General features: G+C 36.8%; 1 protein-coding gene across 1 annotated transcript in view; it reads right to left on the bottom strand.

Moving 5' to 3' along the window:
- Positions 1-4,082: 4,082 nt before the first annotated feature.
- LOC133544260 (neuronal acetylcholine receptor subunit alpha-2-like) overlaps positions 4,083-12,500 on the bottom strand; it is a 56,495-nt gene continuing 48,077 nt past the window's right edge. The window contains exons 5-6 of the mRNA XM_061889420.1: positions 7,488-8,835; positions 4,083-4,824 (exon numbers count right to left, since the gene is read on the bottom strand). Of these exons, the coding sequence (XP_061745404.1) occupies positions 4,699-4,824; positions 7,488-8,835 (1,474 nt within the window). The 3' untranslated portion in view covers positions 4,083-4,698. The remainder of the gene's footprint in view (positions 4,825-7,487; positions 8,836-12,500) is intronic.

Here is a 12,500-nt window from a genome sequence, read left to right as displayed (position 1 = left end):
TCACACACGCATACACACAAACATGTTGTTTCTACTTTGTGTGGACCAACACACACACATACATGTCTTTTCTACTTTGTGTGGACCATCACACATGCATACACACAACCATGTTGTTTCTACTTTGTGTGGACCAACACACACACATACATGTCTTTTCTACTTTGTGTGGATCATCACACACGGATACACACAAACATGTTGTTTCTACTTTGTGTGGACCAACACACATGCACGCACACAAACATGTCATTTTTACTTTGTGTGGACCAACACACACACATACATGTATTTTTGACTTTGTGTGGACCAACACACACGCATACACATAAACATGTCATTTTTACTTTGTGTGGACCAACACACATGCATGCACACAAACATGTCATTTTTACTTTGTGTGGACCAACACACACAGATACATGTCGTTTCTACTTTGTGTGGACCATCACACACGCATACACACAACCATGTTGTTTCTACTTTGTGTGGACCAACACACACACATACATGTCTTTTCTACTTTGTGTGGATAATCACACACACATTCACACAAACATGTTGTTTCTACTTTGTGTGGACCAACACACACAAATACACACAAACATGTCATTTTTACTTTGTGTGGACCAACACACACACATACATGTCTTTTCGACTTTGTGTGGACCAACACACACGCATACACATAAACATGTCATTTTTACATTGTGTGGACCAACACACATGCATGCACACAAACATGTCATTTTCACTTTGTGTGGACCAACACACACAGATACATGTCGTTTCTACTTTGTGTGGATCATCACACACGCATACACACAACCATGTTGTTTCTACTTTGTGTGGACCAACACACACACATACATGTCTTTTCTACTTTGTGTGGATCATCACACACACATTCACACAAACATGTTGTTTCTACTTTGTGTGGACCAACACACACAAATACACACAAACATGTCATTTTTACTTTGTGTGGACCAACACACACACATACATGTCTTTTCGACTTTGTGTGGACCAACACACACGCATACACATAAACATGTCATTTTTACTTTGTGTGGACCAACACACATGCATGCACACAAACATGTCATTTTTACTTTGTGTGGACCAACACACACAGATACATGTCGTTTCTACTTTGTGTGGACCAACACACACGCATACACATAAACATGTCATTTTTACATTGTGTGGACCAACACACATGCATGCACACAAACATGTCATTTTCACTTTGTGTGGACCAACACACATGCATGCACACAAACATGTCATTTTCACTTTGTGTGGACCAACACACACAGATACATGTCGTTTCTACTTTGTGTGGACCATCACACACGCATACACACAACCATGTTGTTTCTACTTTGTGTGGACCAACACACACACATACATGTCTTTCCTACTTTGTGTGGACCATCACACACGCATACACACAACCATGTTGTTTCTACTTTGTGTGGACCAACACACATCTACATGGCTTTCCTACTTTGTGTGGAAAACACTCGTCTTTGCAACTTTGGCCCCTTCTACACTAAGATTATCCAAGCTATATCCCACCTAACATTATCCTTGTCCACACACACACAATGCCACCGTTTAAGACCCCCTCCCCCTCCGTCCACCAGCGCAATGCGACCTAGTACGCATGTGCGAAAAAAAAACTGCGCGCGTCATAGTTACCTTTGACCTTGAAGTGTATCCTTACCCTGTGTTTCAAGGTAGCCTATTGCCATATTTCTCTTATCAGATTGTCTCACCATCAGCAGCTGTTAGACTACTGTAGTCAATCACACACACACACACACACACACACACACACACACACACACACACACACACACACACACACACACACACACACACACACATATTTAACAGAGTGAACAAAGCTGTCATGATGTAAAATGCCGCATTTTTGAGACCTTTGAAGAGCGCGAAAAAGCACCAAATTTTGCCAGCGCGTCCGGTCCGGCAAACAATTTGATATTTTGTGAGTCTCGAAACGGAAATGCCCAAATTGGCTCTCCAGCGCCCCCTTGAAAATAAAAATATATAAATAAAAACAATCAAAAAAAGATTCACGTATGGCTACGAAAATTGCGGGAAAAGTCAAATGCAGGGGTCACCAACGCGGTGCCCACGGGCCCCAGGTAGCCCGTAAGGACCAGATGAGTCGCCTGCTGGCCTGTTCTAAAAATAGCTCAGATAGCAGCACTTACCAGTGAGCTGCCTCTATTTTTTCAATGTTATTTATTTACTAGCAAGCTGGTCTCGCTTTGCTTGACATTTTTATTCTAAGAGAGACAAAACTCAAATAAAATTTGAAAATCTAAGAACATAGTTTAAAGACTTGGTCTTCACTTGTTTAAATAAATTCATTCATTTTTTCACTTTGCTTCTTATATCTTTCAAAAAGACAATTTTAGAGAAAAAAATACAACCTTAAAAATGATTTTAGGATTTTTAAACACGTATACATTTTTACCTTTTATATTCCTTCCTCTTCTTTCCTGACAATTTAAATCAATGTTCAAGTATTTTATTTCTTTTTTATTGTAAAGAATTATAAATACATTTGAATTTAATTCTTAATTTTACCTTCTGTTTTTTCGACGAAGAATATTTGTGAAATATTTCTTCAAACTTATTATGATTAAAATTAAAAAAAATTAATCCGGCAAATCTAGAAAATCTGTAGAATTAAATTTAAATCTTAATTCAAAGTCTTTTGAATTTTTTTTTTTTTTTTTAATTTTTGTTCTGGAAAATCTAGTCGAAATAATGATTTGTCTTTGTTAGAAATATAGCTTGGCCCAATTTGTTATATATTCTAACAAAGTGCAGATTGGATTTTAACCTATTTAAAACATGTAATCAAAATTCAAAAATTAATCTTACTCAGGAAAAAATACATTCTTTTTTTTATTTTTTCAAAAAGATTCGAATTAGCTAGTTTTTCTCTCAATTTTTTTCGGTTGAATTTTAAATTTTGAATAGTCGAAATTGAAGATAAACTATTTTTCAAAATTTTATTTTCATTTTTTTCGTGTTTTTTCCTCTTTTAAACCGTTCAATTCAGTGTTGTTTTTTATCATTTATTCTCTACAAAAAACCTTCCGTAAAAGGAAAAAAAATGTGTGACGGAATGACAGACAGAAAAACCAATATTTTTTATATATATATAGATTTATTAATTAAAGGTAAATTGAGCAAATTGGCTATTTCTGGCAATGTATTTAAGTGTGTATCAAACTGGTATCCCTTCGCAATAATCAGTACCCAAGAAGTAGCTCTTGGTTTCAAAAATGTTGGTGACCCCTGGTCTATTTCAACCCCATATTTGAAAACAAGCAGGAAGTCGGCCATCTTGGTTTGCTTGGGGGATTTTCGGGCCGCAAACAGGGCTCGCCCTAGGGACTTTGACTGACTGAGCCGCGGTTTAAATGACTGGTACTAGACAGAGAATCGGTGTTACATTGTGCTATTGTAGGGATACACACAAAATCAATTCGCATTTGAAATGTGATTCTTTTTCATTCCGGTTCTTAATCAATTTGTAGTTTTCCAAAACCGATCCAAAACATTATACTGTTTTTTCCGGACTATAGGGCGCCCTGGCATAAAAAAAAATAGTTTTTTTTTTAATAAATTAGTCGCATCAGACTATAAGTCATGATATGTTGTGAATTGAGTTATTTACACAGAAATATTTTGTAAATGTTTATTTACATACCTTAACTGTTTCCAAACAGTTTCTGTAACACAGCAGTAAAACGACTGATCAAACAAAACAGAAGTCATCGTCATGGACCCACTGGCTGCGCAAGCTAGCTTTCTAATCAGCTAAACAGACTCAATATCCATGGTGACATTTTGGGGAATTTACTGAGGATTTTGTGAAACTGAAACAATACAAAAATAATGCCATAGCAATCCAACAATACTAACACACACACTCATTAATGTGTTAGCATATTAGATAATGCTCACAACGCTAGCTTCATTACATTACAATTGCATGTACAAATATGCATGAAAACACTCCTACAGACATCACACATGGGACGCTTTATTAAGTAAGAATAGTTTTAGTTACATTGTAAAACTTACAAACGTTGTTTGGTGTGATGAACGAAGAATCATACGAGTCGGAACTCTGTGGACGGCTTAGAAAACAAAACGGCACTTTTACTTCCGGTTCAAAACTTGTCCACAAAAAGGTGCCACTGCACAAATGATAACACACTACTTAAATGTCTTTACTTGTGTTTATTGATAACATTTGAAGAAAAATCCTTAGATCAGCCTCACCGTTTTATAATCGTGGGAAAAAGGAAGCGGCTTATAGTTCAGAATTTACAATATATTGAATATTTTTAGCTTTTCTAACCTGTAACCTATTTTGAAAAAAGTTTCATCATAATTATTATATCACATAACACATTGCAAGAATCGCAATGAATCGAGAATCAATTCTGAATCGTATGATCACCGCAGGAATCTAAAATGGAATAGAATCGTTCGGACCCACAAAGCTTTGCAATGGTGTCACAAAGTCAAACGGAACTCTCTATGTACGCGCTTCTGGTGCCTTCCGTCCTGTTTATAACCTTTATGCAAATCAACAATTGGGCAACCCTTTGACTGGTGGGAAAAAGAGAGGTGAAGTTCTTAGATCATTCCGGCCAGCCACGGTGGAAGAAAGAGTCCCACGGACCCCAGAATACACACCAGCACGAACATCCAGAGGAAGATCCTGTCGATGACCATGGCCACGTACTTCCAGTCCTCCTTCACCTGCCGTTGGACAGACACAGCAGTGAGGGTATATGTATATAGATATAGACATACATACGTATATATGTATGCATGTATGTATGTATGTACTGTATGTATGTATGTATATGTATATACTGTATGTATGTATGTATATGTATATACTGTATGTATATATGTATATATAAATGTATATGTATATATGTATATGTGTATACATATATATACATATATATATCTATACACATATGTACATATACATGTATATGTATAAACGTATATATAAATATATATGTATGTATATGCATATATATGCATGTATATTTATATATATGTAAATGTATATATATATATATATATATATATATATATATATATATATATATATATTCATATATATATGTATATATGTATTTATACAGTTGTGATCAAAATTATTCAACCCCCACACAATTTTGGTGTTTAGCAAGTTGGACATTTATTCCATATTTTGTTTATTATAGTCATATCAAATAAAGATGTGTCAAATAGACAAATGCAACTTAAATTGTAACACTGTATTTTACAAAATACCAAAAAAGGAAATTTTTTCTTAATATCTCATTGACAAAATGACTCAACCCCCTAGTTACATGCATCTTTAGTACTTAGTAGAACACCCTTTGGCAGTAATTACATCTTTCAAACGTGATACATTACCGGACACAAGCTTCTTGCAACGATCTACAGGTATTTTAGCCCATTCCTCTTGGGGCAAAGGCCTCCACTTCATTCATATTCTTGGGTTTGCGTGCTGCAACTGCCTTCTTCAAGTCCCACCACAGCTTTTCTATAGGATTTAGGTCTGGCGACTGTGAAGGCCACTCCAGAGTCTTCCACCCCTTCTTCTGCAACCACTCTGATGTTGATTTGGAGGTATGTTTGGGATCGTATCCTGTTGGAAGGTCCAACGTCTCCCAGGCCTCAGCTTCGTCACTGACTTCATGACATTTGCAGCTAATATATCCTGGTAGAAAATAGAATTCATAATGCCTTGAACGCGCTGGAGATTCCCGGTACCTGAGGCAGACAAACAGCCCCAGAGCATCATTGACCCCCCACCATGCTTAACAGTAGGCAAGGTGTTCTTCTCTTTGTAAGCTTAATTTTTTCTCCTCCAGACATAACGTTGATTCATAGGCCCAAAGAGTTCCACTTTTGTCTCATCACTCCATAGAACAGTTTCCCAGAACCTTTGGGGTTTGTCTAGATGATTTTTGGCATACTGGAGTCTATTTTTCTTGTGCCTGGTAGTCAGAAGTGGGGTGCGCCTGGGAGTTCTGGCATGGAGGCCTTCATCTCGTAGTGCGCGCCTTATTGTCTGGGGCGAAACCTGCGTTCCCCCCTCTGCAATGTCCTGTTGTAGTTCCTCAGCTGTTACCCGGGGTTTTTCACCACTGTACGCTTCAAATACCGGACAGCAGTTGCACACAGCATCTTCTTTCTACCACGCCCAGGTCGTGTTTCCACTACCTGGCATATTCTTTCTTATGAAGAGAAATTACTTCTTCTCTTGACTTCCTTGACCACTCCCTGGACTTCACCAGGTTGCAAATACATCATTGACCATCTACAAGAAGCTGAGCGTCACAGTCTTTTTCAATCAGTTTAATTCCATCCATTCATTTTCTACCGCTTATTCCCTTTTGGGGTTGCGGGGGACGCTGGCGCCTATCTCAGCTACAATCGGGTGGAAGGCGGCGTACACCCTGGACAAGTCGCCACCTCATCGCAGATCAGTTTAATTGTTGCTCGTTATGGTTCTAATCACATCTACAGGTGTTTTCAACACCTGATTGAACAGACTTTATTTAAATTCTGTTCTTAAGAGTTATGATCTTCAAAGGTTTGATTAATTTTGTCAATGAGATATTAAGAGAAATGACACTGTTTGGTATGTTACAAAATATAATGTTGTAATTCAAGTTGCATTTGTCTATTTGACACATCTTTATTTGATATGACTATAAACAAAATACGGAATAAATGTCCAACTTGCTAAAACACCAAAATTGTGTGGGGGTTGTATAATTTTGATCACAACTGGATATATATACACACATTATTATACATATATATGTATATATATGTGTGTGTGTATATATATATATATATGTATATATATATATATATATATATATATATATATATAATATACACACACACATATATATATATATATGTGTGTATGTGTATATGTATGTATATATACATATGTTTGTAGTTGACAGGGGGATGTGGTTATGAATCATAACAAGTTATTAACATAACAACCATAAGTGCTATGGTAGTTGACAGGGGATGCGGTTATGAGTCATAACACGTTAATAACATAAAAAAAACTATAATAGTTATAACAGTTGACAGGGGGATGTGGTTATGAATCACAACACATTTTTATCATAAAATCATAAGAGTTACAGTATAATACTTGACAGGGGGATGTGGTTATGCATCATATCATGATAAGAACATAAAAACTATAAGAGTTACAATAGTTGACTTGGGGATGTGGTTATGAATCATAACACATTAATAACATAAAAACTACAACAGTTATAATAGTTGACGGGGTGGGCAACTTGACATAAAAAGACTTAAAGGTGAGACAATGAAAGCAGTATTTACGTTGGGGGTCAACTCACCGAGAAGTCGTCGTCCTCGGCCCTGAGGTGGTCTGCGATGTACTGAACTCCCTCGATGGCTCGTTGCACAGCCGGGGAGATGGACAGAACCGCCCCCTCGGGTGGGTTCCCTGGTTCTCTCGTGGACTCGGCTTTGAGGCACTTTGTGGGCGATCGTGGTTCGGCCCTGTCTGCAGACTCCGTCCAGTTATTCGGTCCTTCATTGTGCAGGAAGCGGTAGCAGAAGCTGCCCGGCTCACGCTGCCGAGGCTCCCTCTGGTAGTCGGATATTTGCTCTACGCTGTGGGAGCGTCCGTTCGGGGAAAGCGCGTTGGCGTCTTCCTTGGATTGGCGGCGGAGGGGGCCTAGAGGCAACGTCGGGGGCAAGGACAACAGAGAAGAAGACAAGTGGTGTCCTCTGTGTAGACCGGAGTACTGTTCCGGGGGCAACCGGGAAAAGATGTGGGCTTTAACCAGGGTCTCGTCCTTAAAAGGGGAGGCAGGCGGAGACGGAGAACAGACGTGGATGTCAGGACCGTCGGACGGCGTCTTGGGTCCGCTGGTGCCGAAACCCGTCCAGAAGGTCTGGGAGTTGCCCGTGGCGGATACGACGGCGGGCCGGTGCAGCATCTCAATCAGCTTCTTGCAGTTCCGCTTGGCCGTGCCGGGCGGCCTCTTCATGAACAGCACCCGGGGCACGGCGTCCAGGAAGACCCGTCGCACCCAGTGGGGCATGCTGTGGGTCTGCGGCGAGCGGTGGTGCACGTTCAGGACGAAGACGGTGATGACGATGGACAGCGTGACGAAGACCATGGTGAAGAGCAGGTACTCGCCGATGAGCGGGATGACCAGCGAGGTGGACGGGATGATCTCGGTGATGAGCAGTAGGAAGACGGTGAGGGAGAGCAGCACGGAGATGCACAAGGTGATCTTCTCGCCGCACTGCGACGGCAGGTAGAAGACCAGCACGGTGAGGCAGGAGATGAGCAGGCAGGGGATGATCAGGTTGATGGTGTAGAAGAGCGGCAGCCGGCGGATGATGAAGTAGTACGTGATGTCGGCGTAGATCTCGGCGCAGCACTCGTACTTCTTGGTGTTGTACTTGCCCACCGCGTTGACGATCACCCACTCGCCGCTCTCCCAGTAGTCCATCTGGTCCACGTCGCCCGCCATGCCCACCAGGTCGATCTTGGCGCGGTCGTACGTCCACGAGCCAAACTTCATCTTGCAGCTCTGCTGGTCGAAGGGGAAGAAGGTGACGTCGATGCTGCACGACGACTTGTAGATGGCGGGGGGCATCCACTTGACGCGCCCGTCATGGAACAGCTGGGCCTTGGTCAGGTGCGTCACAGCAAAGTCGCCGTCGGCGCTGCCGACAACAAAACAGGATTACTTGTTCAACACACACATTCAATTTCCTTCTGTCAAACTTGGACTCTTTTGGGGAAGAACGGGACTTTTTTCTCATAAATTAACCACCTTTCAGAAATTATCTGATTTAATTATAAGTGGAATAAAATACAACTTCAAAAATACGACTTCATTTTTCTTGCAAAGCCTGACCTGTAAGACACAAGACTTTTTTCACCCAAACATTTCAATTAGTTCTTCTAAAACGGCAACTTTTTTCATACATTTCTCATAAATCTCAAAAATCTAAATTTATTCTTGCAAGATTTTCCCTGAAAAATAAATCTCGATTAATTCTGCAAGTTTTTGCCTGGAAATCTTAATTTAGTCTTGCAAAATTTTCCCTGAAAAATCTTGATTTATTCTTGCAAAATTTTTCCTGAAAAAATAATTTTATTTATTCTTGCTAGATTTCCCCTGAAAAATCTCGATTTATTCTTGCAAGATTTTCCATAAAAATCTCGATTTACTCTTACAAGATTTCCCTTGAAAATACTTGATTTATTCTTGCACGAAATTCCCTGAAAAATCTCTATTTATTCTTGCAAGATTTTCCCTAAAAAATCTTGATTTACTCTTGCAAGATTTCCCTTGGAAAACATATATTTCTTTTTGCAATATTTCCTCAAAAAATATATTTATTCTTAAAAGATTTCCCCTCAAAAATCTCGACATATTTTGCTAGATTTTCCCTAAACATCTGGATTTACTCTTGCAAGATTTCTCCTGAAAAATCTTGATTTATTTTTGTCAGATTTTCCCTGAAAAAAACTCAGTTTATTCTTGCAAGATTTACCTTGAAAAATATCGATTATTCTTGCAAGATTCTCCCTAAAAAATATCAATTTATTCTTACAAGGTTTTACCTGAAAAATCTTGAATTATTCTTGCAAGATCTTCCCTGAATAATTTTGATTTATTCTTCCAAGATTTTCCATAAAAATCTCGATTTACTCTTACAAGATTTCCCTTGAAAATACTTGATTTATTCTTGCACGAAATTCCCTGAAAAATCTCTATTTATTCTTGCAAGATTTTCCCTAAAAAATCTTGATTTACTCTTGCAAGATTTTCCCTGAAAAATCTCAATTTAGTCTTGCAAGATTTCCCTTGAAAAACATATATTTCTTTTTGCAATATTTCCTCAAAAAATATATTTATTCTTAAAAGATTTCCCCTCAAAAATCTCGACATATTTTGCTAGATTTCCCCTAAAAATCTGGATTTACTCTTGCAAGATTTCTCCTGAAAAATCTTGATTTATTCTTGTCAGATTTTCCCTGAAAAAAACTCAGTTTATTCTTGCAAGATTTACCTTGAAAAATATCGATTATTCTTGCAAGATTCTCCCTAAAAAATATCAATTTATTCTTACAAGGTTTTCCCTGAAAAATCTTGAATTATTCTTGCAAGATCTTCCCTGAATAATTTTGATTTATTCTTCCAAGATTTTCCATAAAAATCTCGATTTACTCTTACAAGATTTCCCTTGAAAATACTTGATTTATTCTTGCACGAAATTCCCTGAAAAATCTCAATTTATTCTTGCAAGATTTTCCCTAAAAAATCTTGATTTACTCTTGCAAGATTTTCCCTGAAAAATCTCAATTTAGTCTTGCAAGATTTCCCTTGAAAAACATATATTTCTTTTTGCAATATTTCCTCAAAAAATATATTTATTCTTAAAAGATTTCCCCTCAAAAATCTCAACATATTTTGTTAGATTTTCCCTAAACATCTGGATTTACTCTTGCAAGATTTCTCCTGAAAAATCTTGATTTATTCTTGCAAGATTTTTCATAAAAAAATCTTGTTTTACTCTTGCAAGATTTCCCCTGAAAAATCTTAATTTATTCTTGTCAGATTTTCCCTGAAAAAAACTCAGTTTATTCTTGCAAGATTTACCTTGAAAAATATCGATTATTCTTGCAAGATTCTCCCAAAAAAATATCAATTTATTCTTACAAGGTTTTCCCTGAAAAATCTTGAATTATTCTTACAAGATCTTCCCTGAATAATTTTGATTTATTCTTGCAAGATTTTCCATAAAAATCTCGATTTACTCTTACAAGATTTCCCTTGAAAATACTTGATTTATTCTTGCACGAAATTCCCTGAAAAATCTCTATTTATTCTTGCAAGATTTTCCCTAAAAAATCTTGATTTACTCTTGCAAGATTTTCCCTGAAAAATCTCAATTTAGTCTTGCAAGATTTCCCTTGAAAAACATATATTTCTTTTTGCAATATTTCCTCAAAAAATATATTTATTCTTAAAAGATTTCCCCTCAAAAATCTCAACATATTTTGCTAGATTTTCCCTAAACATCTGGATTTACTCTTGCAAGATTTCTCCTGAAAAATCTTGATTTATTCTTGCAAGATTTTTCATAAAAAAATCTTGTTTTACTCTTGCAAGATTTCCCCTGAAAAATCTTAATTTATTCTTGTCAGATTTTCCCTGAAAAAAAACTCAGTTTATTCTTGCAAGATTTACCTTGAAAAATATCGATTATTCTTGCAAGATTCTCCCTAAAAAATATCAATTTATTCTTACAAGGTTTTCCCTGAAAAATCTTGAATTATTCTTGCAAGATCTTCCCTGAATAATTTTGATTTATTCTTGCAAGATTTTCCATAAAAATCTCGATTTACTCTTACAAGATTTCCCTTGAAAATACTTGATTTATTCTTGCACGAAATTCCCTGAAAAATCTCTATTTATTCTTGCAAGATTTTCCCTAAAAAATCTTGATTTACTCTTGCAAGATTTTCCCTGAAAAATCTCAATTTAGTCTTGCAAGATTTCCCTTGAAAAACATATATTTCTTTTTGCAATATTTCCTCAAAAAATATATTTATTCTTAAAAGATTTCCCCTCAAAAATCTCAACATATTTTGCTAGATTTTCCCTAAACATCTGGATTTACTCTTGCAAGATTTCTCCTGAAAAATCTTGATTTATTCTTGCAAGATTTTTCATAAAAAAATCTTGTTTTACTCTTGCAAGATTTCCCCTGAAAAATCTTAATTTATTCTTGTCAGATTTTCCCTGAAAAAAACTCAGTTTATTCTTGCAAGATTTACCTTGAAAAATATCGATTATTCTTGCAAGATTCTCCCTAAAAAATATCAATTTATTCTTACAAGTTTTTCCCTGAAAAATCTTGAATTATTCTTGCAAGATCTTCCCTGAATAATTTTGATTTATTCTTGCAAGATTTCCCCTGAAAAATCTCGATTTATTCTTGCAAGATTTTCCCTTAGAAATCTCCATGTATTCTTGCAACATTTCCCCTAAAAGATCTTGATTAATTTTTTGCAAGAAATTCCCTGAAAAATCTTGATTTATGCTTGCAAGATTTTCCCTAAAATCGCAATTTACTCTTGCAAGATTTCCCTTGAAAATACTTGATTAGATTAGATTAAATAGTACTTTATTTATTCCGTCAGGAGAGTTCCTTCAGGAAAATTAAAATATATTCTTGCATAAAATTCCCTAAAAAAAATCTCGATCTATTCTTGCAAGATTTTCCCTAAAAATCTCGATTTACTCTTGCAAGATTCCCTCTGAAAAACCTTGTTTCATTCTTGCAAGATTTTCCTTAAAAAAATCTCGATGTAC

This window comes from Nerophis ophidion, linkage group LG27, assembly GCF_033978795.1.
Source record: "Nerophis ophidion isolate RoL-2023_Sa linkage group LG27, RoL_Noph_v1.0, whole genome shotgun sequence".
In the NCBI taxonomy this organism is placed as follows: domain Eukaryota; kingdom Metazoa; phylum Chordata; class Actinopteri; order Syngnathiformes; family Syngnathidae; genus Nerophis; species Nerophis ophidion.
Note: the sequence above shows the minus strand (reverse complement) of the source record. Positions and strands in the feature narration are given on the sequence as shown.